Raw genomic sequence first — 13,399 nt, 5'->3', positions numbered from 1 at the left:
TTATTTTTAAAAAATGGTACAAATAGAAAATAAGATATTATCCGACATTCAATCAAATAAAAAGACTTAGTTCTTTTTCAAATGCATTTATTTCTTATAAATAATATTAACAGTTCCTATAACAGTTGCCAAATAGAAATAAGTTCTTGAAAATTAAAATTACTAAAATCTTAGCTAAAATCAACAATTCTCAAGAAAGATTAAATGATTTAGTGATGTTGTCATTAGAAAAAAAAATTATTAGAAAAAATCAATAATAAGAAAATTATTTACAACTTTATATTTGAAAAGGCAAGAAAAAAAATACTATTTTTTGGGAAAAATATTTTTAACTTTTTAAATTTACGGCCCACTGTCACGACCCCAAACCCGGTCGTGATGGCGCCCAACACTAATGCTAGGCAAGACCGACCATTTACTCTCTCAACCCGAGCACAAAGCTCAAAACCAATTAATCAGATACTTAAAATCAAATATTAATACTCATAGTTGAAATACTCAATTAAAACAATACGAAATACTGACATAAACTGTAACTCCCAAAGACCTGGGGTCATGAGTCTAGAGCCTCTAACTAATACAGAGTCAAGACTCCTCAAAATAAGTATGTTCTAAAGTACGGAAATAATAAAGGGATAAGGGAGGAGTCGGGTCCTGCGGACATCATAGCAGCTACCTCGACCACTCCTGGAACTCTGAAAACCAGCGGCTAGCTCAACTAAGCTCCCGAAGTACCTGAATCTGCACACAAGGTGCAGGGAGTAGGGGGTGAGTACTACCAACTCAGTGAGTAATAAGCATATAAAATGTCTGAAGATAAGAAATCCACGAAATGCCACAAAGTAAAGCTAAAACTAACAGTCCAACACCTAATTACGAACTAACAGCAAAACAACTCCAAATATATCAGTCAAGTATAATGTAAAGATGCAATGCAATGCACATGACCGCTACGGCGCGTAGCCCGATCCATTTAACGTCGACGGCGCTCACTAGGGGTGTGTACAGACTCCGGAGGGGCTCCTTCAGCCCAAGCACAATATAATCATACCATTCGCTGCGGCGTGCAGCCCGATCCATACTCAGTCCACAATATGCATATGAGTCACGTAACAGATTCAATTAATTTTCCAATTTCCAATTTATTAAGGAGAATATACTTTAGATATTTAACTTCAGAAAAAGTGACTTAGCTTTTCATAACAGTGATTAAACCCAGGACTGAGATCAATGATTATACAAAGCATGCTATCACAATGACATTCATCCTCTAAGGATGCTACAGATCGGCACAAGGCCCCAAACACCGCAATAAGCCCAGATATATTCAATACAGGGTGCGTATCAGTCGCCAATATAGAAACATTCTTGTTCGGGATGGACTAAGTCTCAATCCCCAGTCATAACTAATCCCGCACCTGCCATGGGGTGCGAGTCACGCCCTACAATAGCGTCACAATGTGATAAGCCGGGGTTTCAAATCCTCAAGCCATCATATACACCAACTACTCACCTCTAACCGGCCGTAGACTGGTCCGCAATGCCTTTTCCCTTTGTATCGACCTCCTCGCGGGTCGAATCTAGTCAAAATCACAGCGAATACATAAATATGGGTTAAAGAAACATAACCCAATCAAAAATACTCGAAAAGTACTAAAATTCATGAAGTTGGTAAAACCCGAGCCCCGGGCCCACTTCTCGAAAAATTCCTAAAATCACACCAACGGATTCTTCGTCTCGCCACGAGTCCGTACATATAAAGTTTACCAAAATCGGAGCTCGTTTGACCCTCCAAATTCCATTTTTACATCACAGCTTTCCAAGCCCTAGCTTGACCCGTTTTTTGATGAATTTTCTACAATTTACATGTTATTTCTACCATAAATTCGAATATTTAGGCCAAGGAACTTACCTCCAAGTGATTCTCAGTCAAAACCCTCGAATATCCTTGCTCAAAGCTCTTATGAACGTCAACAATGGAGGAAAAATATGAAAGGGTCGCGGATGAAATATTATTTTAAAACCCTTCTGTCGCCCAGCCCAATTTCCCCTTCTGCGGTCCCGTAACCGCTTATGCATGACCGCTTCTGCGGCCATATGACCGCTTATGCGGTTTTTCATTAAAACTCAAGGGCCGCTTCTGCGACACCAATTTCCGCTTCTGCGGAAGCTCACCTCCTGGCCAAACCCGCTTCTGCAACCGCCTGTCCGCTTCTGCGGACTCGCTTAAGCGAAAAGTGTCCCGCTTCTGCGGAACTGCCCAACTCCACTCCAGACCGCTTATGCGATCTCTTAGCCGCATCTGCGGAACCGCTTCTGCGGCTCCTTTTCCGCAGATGCGGAAATACCAGAAGCCAGGTGCACCAGACCTGCAACAAACATCAAGATTCTCCGTTTAACCACCCGAAATCACTCCGAGGCCCCCGGGACCTCAACCAATAGCACCAACACACCCCAAAGCCTTATTCAAACTTGCTCCAATCATCAAAACACTATCGTTAACATCAAAATCATCGAATTACCACGGATTCAAGCCTAAGTTAAACTAAAACTTCCGAAACTTGCATTTGATCTAAAACCCGTCCTAAACACCTCCGAATGATCTGAAACTTTGCACGCATATCCAAAATCACCTAACGGAGCTACTGCAACTCTCAGGAATTCCATTCCGACCCTCGGATCAAAATCTCACCTACCATCCGGAATTCACCAAAATCCAACCTTAGCCAATTCAAGCCTAATTCTACACCGGACCTCCAAATTCAATTCCGATTGCACTCCTAAGTCACAAATCATCCCCCGAAACTACTCGAATCATCGGAAATCCATTCCAAGCCTTCCAACTCATAAGTCAACATTTGGTTGACTTTTCCAAACTAACCTTCTCATAAAGAGACTTATTGTCTCATTTCTAACCGAACGCTAACCGAATTACTTCAAATTCTCCAAACACATATAATGAAACATATAGAAGCATAAAACGGGAAAAACGGGGCGGTAACTCCCGTAACGACGGGTCGGGTCGTTACACCCACAATTTTTTTTTGGCTTTAGACCACTAAAATGCTTGAGCCGTCCCTGCGTATGATTTTAAACTAATGATGTGGGGAATGTAGCAAAATGCCATTGAATCTTGTGGTATTAATATGCTAGAGGAATATTAAAATTAAAAAATCTATCTATAATTAAAAGGAGAAGAAAAAGCATTCTTATTTTGCCAAGTGGCATCATCAGAATATGCCACATGACACTTTAGGACAATTCCAAAAAAATAGGAGCTATCAAATTATTTTAAAGAAACTACTTCATAATTTCAGATTTTTTTATTTATTAGAAAATTAAATATTCTTTATTTGTAAAAAAAAATTAACTGATTTTTGAGTCTTTAACTTTAGAAAATAAATTTGATTTAGATTATTATTTAAAAATTAAACATTGAACATTTTAAAACGTACGTTTTCTACTCTTTAAAACATAAATTTTAAAAAATTAATTGATTCAAAATTATTTGATTATCTACTTTTGAACCATGAAGACCATATTTAAGGAAAAGAACTTTATTTAATTCAATTTTCATATTTCTTTAATTTTAAAAATTTAAGGGACTTTAATCATACTTTGTTTACTCCTTAGCCTTTAAAAAAGAAAGCTGATTTATATTATTTAAAATTTCACAATTTGAACCCATTTTCCCTTAATTTCCTTTGCAAAACCTACCCTAAGGATAGTGGACAGTGCTCAACGCCTCAACAACACGATTGAAATTCACGCACGACCGAAACTCACGAAACCATATGGAACTGCTCTAAACTGGCGGCCAACTTCTATTTCTCCAAATTGATAGTCCGTTCTTAAATTCAAATCTTTCCTACTGCTATCAAAAATTAAGAAAACATACAGTTTCTGCAAAATATGGCTACTCACAATAATTTGCTCAAGAATATAACAATTTTGAAAATGCAATGGAAGTTGAAAGTTAGGGTTGTTTGTCTGTGGGCAGTACCAGATCGTTATAATTCAGATGCTACTTTATCGATTGAGTTGGTTCTACAAGATGAAAAGGTATTAATAATCTGTTATTGTCTTTAATATGTTTTGCTAACTCTATTTTTTAATTTGCATATGTGTGTATTCATGAGATAATCATTAGCAAAAAACCCGATTGAAGTATCTGTGTACCACACATATGTATCCTCAAATATGTTTCTCCGTATCACGTTTTGCTTCTCTATTTTTAAATTTGCAAATCTTGATTTTTTTGCTCCGCTTTTCATATATTTTTTTAATTTCTATGTGTATATCCATGGGATAATCAGTAGCAAAAATCCGATTGAAATATTTGTGCACCAAACATATGAATTCTCAAATATGTTTCTAAGTGATATACTACAACATGTATCGCTGTTTTTGCTTCTCTGTTTTCTAATTTGCAAATTTGAATTTTTTACTTTCCTCTGCTCTTTGTATATTTTCTTAATCTCTATGTGCGTATTCATGGGGTAGTTCCTCTGAGAGTCTAGCTCAAATCATCTCCCAACAAAGTTTCTTTATCTATGATGAGTTAGCTAAGGGTGTTGTTCAAGTTAAAACAATTGGCGAATTAGTGGAGTCCATGCAAGTGAGTGAACTATTTTGTATTATATTAATTCAAGCATTCTTTAAAGTTAATAGTTGTTATATACACATCTGTTACAATGAATAACACATACGCCTAAGTGGTTGTGCGATAAAATCAAGCTAATTGAATTTAGTTTGTTAGATTAATACATATGTTGTCGAGTCCTATTAATCATGAATAGCATTGTTGTACCAAAAAATGTTTAACAATAATTCCTTTTAGGTTGTGTACTTTTATTAGCCAATAATATATATGTGACTAAAAGGTACCAGCCATACAAGTCGGACGCCTCTATGTTGCCTTTAGTCATGTTCCAAATTTCTCCAAGAATAAGCTTACTAGCGTACAAGCTAAAAGTGCAAAATGGATAGGGTGGTACCTATTGGAGGTAATCAAATTGACTTTTACAGGATGTTAAAGTTAAAAATAGTATCTTACATAAGAGGGAATAATGAAGTGATAGTATCTTCTCTGTTGCTACAATTTTCTTGCCGCTGAAAATTGAATTCTCTATATCCATGATTGAATTAATTGAGAAAGTTAGATTACCTTCTCTGTTGCATCAATTTTCTTGCAGTTGAAAGTTGGATTCTCTTTGGTTGGACTGTTTGACTGGAAATGTGTCATGAAAATTCTACTTTTGTTCCTCTGTACCTTTTTTATGGCTATAACAGAGAAATATTTCAGAATGGTGCAATTTATAAGATTGGTGAATGCTTCTCTATTTACTTTGATTCTAATTCAGAGGAAATAAAAAATATAAAAATATCACCAAGCCTCGATGACCCTTTTTCCATCACTATTTCTCAGTCATAATATATCCTCCATGAAACATATTTGATAGTTTGCGATAAACATTTAGAGGCATACATTTCAGGAACTTTATTCACCGATGTGAGTTTCTTAGAAGTAGAATAGGATTTTTCTGATATTCAATTTGGTGGTTATATATTGAGACAACTTAAAACTTAATTTAATTTTTTATTCTTCACTTACAACCGCTTGATTAGCTATTATTTAGACACCCTTGCATAATACTACACTAATCACCACAGCTATTACATAAATTCATTCGAGAAAGCTACAAGTACAATGATTACAATGTACTCCGATTTGATGAGAATGAGTATGATGAATCCTTAACTGGAGTTGCTTCTCTTGATTACTATTCTATGCATTAACAGTAAACTCATGGAACATCTTGAAGTACTAGACTGAGCTCCTTATCAAATTTGACAATTGATCATCCTCCACTTAAAAGGATACGGAAACATATAACTGTTAGGAATGTAAAATCTCCATGGATACACAGATGATTGTTTAAGATGCTTTCAGATACCTAGAAAGAGCAGGCAGCCTACACTTGACATTTTCAAGCTCAATAAAGCTGAGATGCAGCGATTAAAGTTTATTTGAACCAGTAATTGGCAATTGTCATTGATATGAGGCCACAGTCGCAAAGAGATGCAACACCAGGTGCAACACCATAAGTGATCAAATCTGTACGGTAATAAGCATTTTACTTCAGGTAATTCTAAGTCAGTTGTGATACTTAGAGAAATCACACTGACCAAGTAAGTTTACTATGCAAGCACCACGCTGAACTTTAGGAGAACTATTCAATTATATGTTCATATATCTGAAGGATTTTTCATGATGTTTAGACTTTTTAATTTGGCTTTGATGTTTCTATTTTCAAAGGCACATAGAAGAGGTACATACCTATTCTCGGTTCTTTGCATTTCCTTCTCAGTTTACAAACTCATGAATCATAAACTTTATGGAAACAACAGGTCTTAAGTAAAATAATATTATATCTTTGCAGACACGTTGATACTACGATCCATTGGTGCCATTGGAAAGAGAACTTCTGGAACCACAATATATAGAAGAAAAGGTCCATATTCTTTATACATTTATACATATATGCTTATTTAGTTATGGTATTCTGATATTATATTTTTCATAGATTTGCGCGTCTTGAGTAAAAATATCAAATCTCTCTACAGACACATCAAAGTCATGATCCGCTTGTGCCGTTGGAAACAAGACTTCTGGAACTAAAATATGTGAAAACTTCAAGTCTAGATAATTTGTATATTTAAACAGATATCCTTTTGCACTTAGTTCTGAATTTTTGTGATTATGCTTTTTCCAGCTTTGTGCAACCATACTCAAAAAATTATATCTCTTTGTGGGGACATCAAAACTACGATATGCTTGTGCCATTAGAAAGAGAACTTATGGAGCTACAATAAATAAAAATTTAAGGTCCAGATTATTTGTCAATTAATGCAGATATGCTTTTGAATTCAATTATGAATTTTTGGTATTCTACTTTTCACATATTTGAGTGTTATGACTAAAAAGATCACATCTATCTTGCATACACACCGACAACACTTTTGGCCATCGTTGCTAAAGTACCATTTTTCTTGGTTGAGTCGAACACAATAATTATGAAGGTGAGTTATGTACTTTTTTCTTAAGTAGCCAAAGTACCTCAATCAGGTTAACAAGTAGTAAAACATTATTCTGTATATTTTTTTGTGTGCAAGTTACTCATAAATGTGAAGATACTGTCAGTTAATACCATACCTCAGAAAGAGTTTGGGGGTCAATTCAAGTGGTTGGTCAATTAAGTACTATTAAGTTTGTGTGTCAAATATTTCATAAAACCATCAAACTTACCTTTCTACTAATTATTCTTTTTACTACTTTGATAGGGGTTGCGAGCAAGTTGTCGATACACTACTGCTTCTTGAGGAGGTTCAAATACACTCTATTTTTCATGTATCTCAACTCAAAAATTGTCACTCCTCTTGCCTTAATTGTTCATCTGTAGATTCATCAGGTCCAGTATATTCCTTGCCTCAAAGGCAGATGCAGACTTATATAATCTGGTAATGAGTCTGAACCTCTAATTTTAAAACATAATAGGTTTCAAGCTTAAAATATACACTCATAAAGTTTAATTTAGGTTTCGTTCCTGCCTTATCCAAGGTTGATCTTGCTTCCACATATGTCAAGATGGTTGGTGGTACTAATACAAGTGCTCATTCAATGGACATGCTTTGATCTAGCTGTTGCTATTTGAGAATTCTTTTGTGACTGATTCTTTCATATTACATAAACCTATGGCCCGAAATATTAAACTATAATATACTTCACCGCCAAGAAAATCGTGATGGCCGATGAAGTACACGATAAATATCGTCAAAGTCAAAAATACATAAGAAACAAATAAGTACTCTAGATCAAAATTATGAAAAGATTTTTACATAGCAATTTTGAATCGGTTATCGGAAATTTTAATTTTAAAGTTTATTTGAACCACCGATTGGCTTCATGATATGAGGCAGCAGTCAAATGAAGCAGCTGAGGCTCGGAAAGCAGCTGCAACACCAGCCACATCACCATAATTGATCAAATCTCTACTGTCACTGTATTTTTGAATTGCTTCAGCCTCTTTCAAGTTAGATGATACTTGTGGAAGCCAACCTAATCACGCAACTTTGCTATGCAAACAACAAACAGAAAAACCAAAAACAAAAAATTAAATTCAATACAATCATGGAGGGCTTATCAATTCAAGCAGCAATTTAATTGATGAATACAAAGAAATGGCATGTAATCTAAGCATACCAACAATATATTTAGAAACAACTCAAACAAATTCATCTATTTGTTTTTTGTTTTAATTTTAATTCTTTTGAATGTGATTTGTCTGCAATATACATCTTTTTGTAATATTTCTCTCCGCTCTTTTTTCCTTTGAACTAATCCGCGCATCGCGCGGGTACGTATACTAATTACTATTAAATATAGAAAAAGACATTCTTTTTTTTTTTTGAATAAATTTACAAAAAATAGATAAATTGAAACATATGGAGTAAAACATTACACCATGACAAAATATATGTAAAGGCATGTGATTAATGTCGTCCATAGACAAGTACCTACACAACCACCCTAACAAATAGGGGTAGAGGTAGAAGTTTAAATACGAGTTGGTCGAATCTTATAGCTTTATTCAAATTGTGTATTTATATTTAAACAATTTATCAAATAAGTACACATAATAAATTTATAATTTAATTATTCGCACTTAAAATCGTCGTTTTAAAATTCAGAACTTAGAAAGTTGAATTTCTAGCTCCTCTTCTAATAACAAGTTGCATAATATAACGGGAGAAATTCAAAAATAGCCAGATTTGCAAGTGGTCATTCAAAAATAGCCACAGTTTCAAAAGTAATCGAAATTTAGCCACTTTTCATGTAAGATAAATCTAAACGAAAACATTGTGCAAAATCCAAAAAATACTCCAGCATAATATACTAGAGTTCTAGCATAAGTATACTGGAACTCCAGCATATTATAATGGAGTTCCAGCATAAGTATACTGGAACTCCAGCATATTAAAATGGAGTTCCAGCATAAGTATACTGGAACTCAAGCAAAATAAACCGGAATTCCAGTATAATATACCGGTCCAGTATAATATGCTGGAAGTTCACACACAGGTGCTCCAATCTCCAGTATATTATGCGGGAACTTTTCGCGTGTTAGAGTTACAGCATAATATGCTGGAAGTTCATACACAAGTGCACCGATCTCCAGTATATTATGCTGGACCGGTCCCTGTTGCAGCAAAATAGTGACTATTTTTTAGTGACTTTGTAAATGCTGGCTATTTTTGAATGACCATTCCAAAAACTAGCTAGCCCATGCTATTTTAACTAATATAACTAACACTATATCCACATTGATAATGTAGGCTTCTCCATGTTGTTTCTTTCTCACTACTCACACCAATAGTGATCTCTCACTTACTTTCACGTGACACATTCTCAACTTATGTGTTGGAAGACAAGGTAGTTTTTCCTTTTTGCTCATTAGGTACTTTCTGAGACTAATAAAGGCTCGTTTGGCCATAAAAAAGATTTTTTTTTTTTTTTTTTTTGTAAAATTCTCTTTTTTCGAAATTAATTTGACCATGAAATTTTCTTCACTTGAAGATGAATTTTAAAATTTTTTAAAAATTTGAAAAACTTCAAAAGGTTATTTTTCAAAATTTTCACTTCATCACTCACAAAAATACCCCAAAATATATTCATGTCCAAACACATCTCTAATTTTCAATATCATTTTTACTAGGGCTGTTCAAAACTGAACCGTAACCGTTAATCTAACCGATGGCTTATTTGTTTCGGGTTATCGGGGTAATGATTGGTGAACGGATTAAAATTTTATAATTAACGCCTTAATGGTTAGGAGGCAGATTGCTCAATTTTATTATCGGAGAAATTGTTAACCCGTTAAGAATTTTTATATTAACACTTTTACCCCTATGTATATAAAGTATTTTGGATTCGGCTCGTGTCACGGACTTCAAAAGTTAAAGTGTTTATTCTTAGCTATGCAACCAAAAGAACTAGGGTTTAACTTTTTTTTATTTGATTTAGCCAAAAACCGTCTCATAACAGCCTGATAATCGTTAATCTGATATGAATCGGCCCGTTGTCTTATTGGATGGATAGCGGAATACTACATTTATAATTCGATAACCGATAAACCGAACTATTAAGCATAATAATCTGCCCGATAAGCACTTCTAATTTTTACTTGAACTTTTTTTTCATCTCTTTTTCGAAATTTTAAAATTCATATGTCCAAACGCCCACTTAGATAGTTAGATTCCCTTCACATACATATATTAGGGGGGAGCACTTTTTATTGAAGAATTCTCTATTTTGAGACACAACTAGAAATATCTAATTAAAGTGGAGATGTTATAAATAGAATTTTATTTATGGTGAATGTCTATATTTAGGGAGATTCTAGGGTTTATTACTTGGTGGCTAAGTCACTCTCTCCCTATAAATAGAGGGTTCTATTCCATTGTAATTCATCCAAAAATCAATAAGAATTTTCTCTCCCTACTTTTCTCTGCAATACTATTCTTCTTCTTTTATTGTTTCATAACACGTTATCAGCACGAGACTCTAACCAATTGAGTAGAAGATTTGGGATTGAGCATAATGATTGTCAATTATTCCATGAACTTTCTTCATGATTAAATTCTGGATTTAAGGTAAGTCTTTTACCGTATTTTTCTCTTTTATTCTATACTTTGATTTTAAATACAAGCAAAGACAACAAATTTTGTTTGCAACTCTAATGGAGTTTGAAAGAAATTATAACCACCCAAAGTGGTAAAATTTCTATGCCTCGCCATGATCAAATTCATGTATGATTGTGGGCAAAGAATTGAAAACCCGTCCCATTGAATTTGCTCCATTCTCATTCCCTTTAGAGAATGTGATAGCAGTATGTGATAAGTCTGAAAGAAGATAAAATTATTACTATGAAGGTATCAATGGATGTGGACGTGGCAATAGACGAAATTATAATCGTCATCATTGTGATACTGAGAATAATAAGGATTCTTAAAATAATCCTTCACTATGTGAAAGTAATATTTGTCATCAATTTGACATGAGACTTTATAAAGCACATATAGATGATTATGGTCCATTCATGATGTGAATGTGACAACATCTGATTTATGAATACATATTCATTCTTCAAAGAATATGAACGTGCTAGTGGTAGTGAATATACCACACTCACCTCTAGGAGGAGGTTTGAGATGATATAAGAAAACAATGTCATTATTATGACATGAATGGTCATTGGTCACGTACCTATTATACGCCAAAATATTTTGGTAATGTGATTATTAAAGAATAACATTAATGCAAGAAACATATCTTGCATATAATTTTGACCATAACCATAATGGTATAACTTTCTCTTTAAAAGAGATATTCACCATATGGATGTTGATGAATATGTGGTAGTACAAAATTAATTGAGAACTCTGCAAGAGCCAATTATACTATTTTGGAGAAACACAATTGATTACCAACAAGGTATTGTGTTGTAGTAAGTCTCAAAGAAACTTATTCAATTTCTAAAGTATTCGCGAAAGCGGTTGGTCATACTGAGACTATAAATAAAGAAAAGATTTAATATCTTCTATTACCACTACTTGTAGCGGGGTAATATGTATGTGAAAAGTTACCCGCTTTATTCTCCAGTTTGTACTACACAAATAAAACAATACCATACTAAAGTGGATGTTTATTGATATAAAAACCCATATAATAATAAACTTGAAGTTTATTGATAATTGCACACGTCATGGTGTAAATCTGAAGTTTATCGATATTGATAATTTATTCAGTTGGCATAATTGGTTTCGCCATATCAATTTAAGTATTATGTGCAAAAACAATAGAGAATTCACATGGGTAAATATTAAAGAACTAGAAAGTTCTTTACGAATTCTCTTATATTGCTTGTTCTCATTAATTAATAGATCAACTAAAATTGGGATTCAATCCCATGAATACTGGAAATATCAAAGGTGAATATGGGCCCATTCACCTGCCATGTATACCACATAAGATGCATCTATAAGATGGTTACATGTGCGATTATTAATAACCCGCAACATGGTATTTTGCGAGGTAACTTGCTCAATAATTTAATTTCGAGCATAATTTTCAGATTTTTTATTCAAGATAGTTCATCTTGATAAGTTGGTTTACATCAGAGTTGGTTTAGAAAAATGATTCATTGAGTGCCTCCACTTAATAGCTAAACGATTGCTTATGAGAACAAAGTTATCTATATCAGTTTGATATACGTTATATACCAAAGTATATTATTTTCTCCCCTCACAAGTGGTTCAGGGTCAGGAACCAAATAATTCCATCTTATTATTATTGATGTGCGGTGTATATTTTGATTAACACCATAACGCACAAAGGCGGATTCTCAAAGTTGAGGTACCAAGTTAGTTTTTCTAACATGAGGGGGAGACATGATAAACAGTTGAGAAAAAGTTACATGGAATGAATTATTATTTATACATCTCGATCCTCGAATAAGATAATATGAACTTGAAGTTCATAAAGGATAATTCATGTGCAATATACTGCAAAGCATGCCGGACGCATTTGCTGACCCAAAGAAAGTAACTATAATCTCATTGCAAATGCTCATATTAAGTCCTAGAAGGACAAAGTCTATGGTACGCTTAAAGCATATAGACAAATCGGTTTCAAATAAACTTCTTGATAAAGAAGATGAGCAAATGATCATAATAAAGGAGGCAAGTGATCTAGAAGATTACATGACATAATACTTCATTAAATCTCAGGAGAGGTTTAGGTACCTGAAATGAATGAAGAGATATCTATGTTATGTCTTTATGAAAAAAATATTGAAACCGATATAAAATGTTCGTCGACGACATCTATGTTAGCGCTAAGTATAGATGGGGATCTTAAGTATGTCGAATATAGACACAAAAATACTGGCTAAATGAAAGAGACACAATTCGAATAGAATTTGTTTCATACGAAAGACATATAGTTTTGGACCTTTAGTACAAACAATTGAAAGTATGAAGCCAATGATATGTGCAATCAGTTTTCGATATCTTATTTGCCTAGCATGACATGAAAACTTGATATGCATCTAATTAAAGTCTATTGTATGACTTATATGACAATCCATGAAGGATTTAAGTTGCTTGAAGCATATACAATTCTTGATCTTGAAGTACCACATCCTCAGTGCAATTTGTGCATATATGTATCTTGCTATAATTATAAGCATGATAATATGATACCAAGAGTTTTCACCTCTATGTGAAGATATTGAACTGACGGTTACAACAAGATCATATGAAGNATATGGCTGATTTG

The 13,399-nt window shown here is 33.9% G+C and overlaps 1 protein-coding gene across 1 annotated transcript in view; it reads left to right on the top strand.

The window, feature by feature from the left end:
• LOC109227678 (serine/threonine-protein phosphatase 7 long form homolog) overlaps positions 1-7,696 on the top strand; it is a 9,517-nt gene extending 1,821 nt beyond the window's left edge. Inside the window, exons 4-5 of the mRNA XM_019392877.1 lie at positions 7,464-7,521; positions 7,622-7,696. Coding sequence (XP_019248422.1) covers positions 7,464-7,521; positions 7,622-7,696 — 133 coding nt within the window. The remainder of the gene's footprint in view (positions 1-7,463; positions 7,522-7,621) is intronic.

Source organism: Nicotiana attenuata, chromosome 6, assembly GCF_001879085.1.
Source record: "Nicotiana attenuata strain UT chromosome 6, NIATTr2, whole genome shotgun sequence".
Lineage (NCBI taxonomy): Eukaryota > Viridiplantae > Streptophyta > Magnoliopsida > Solanales > Solanaceae > Nicotiana > Nicotiana attenuata.
The sequence above is the reverse complement of the archived record's forward strand: the minus strand, read 5'-3'. Positions and strand labels throughout refer to the sequence as shown.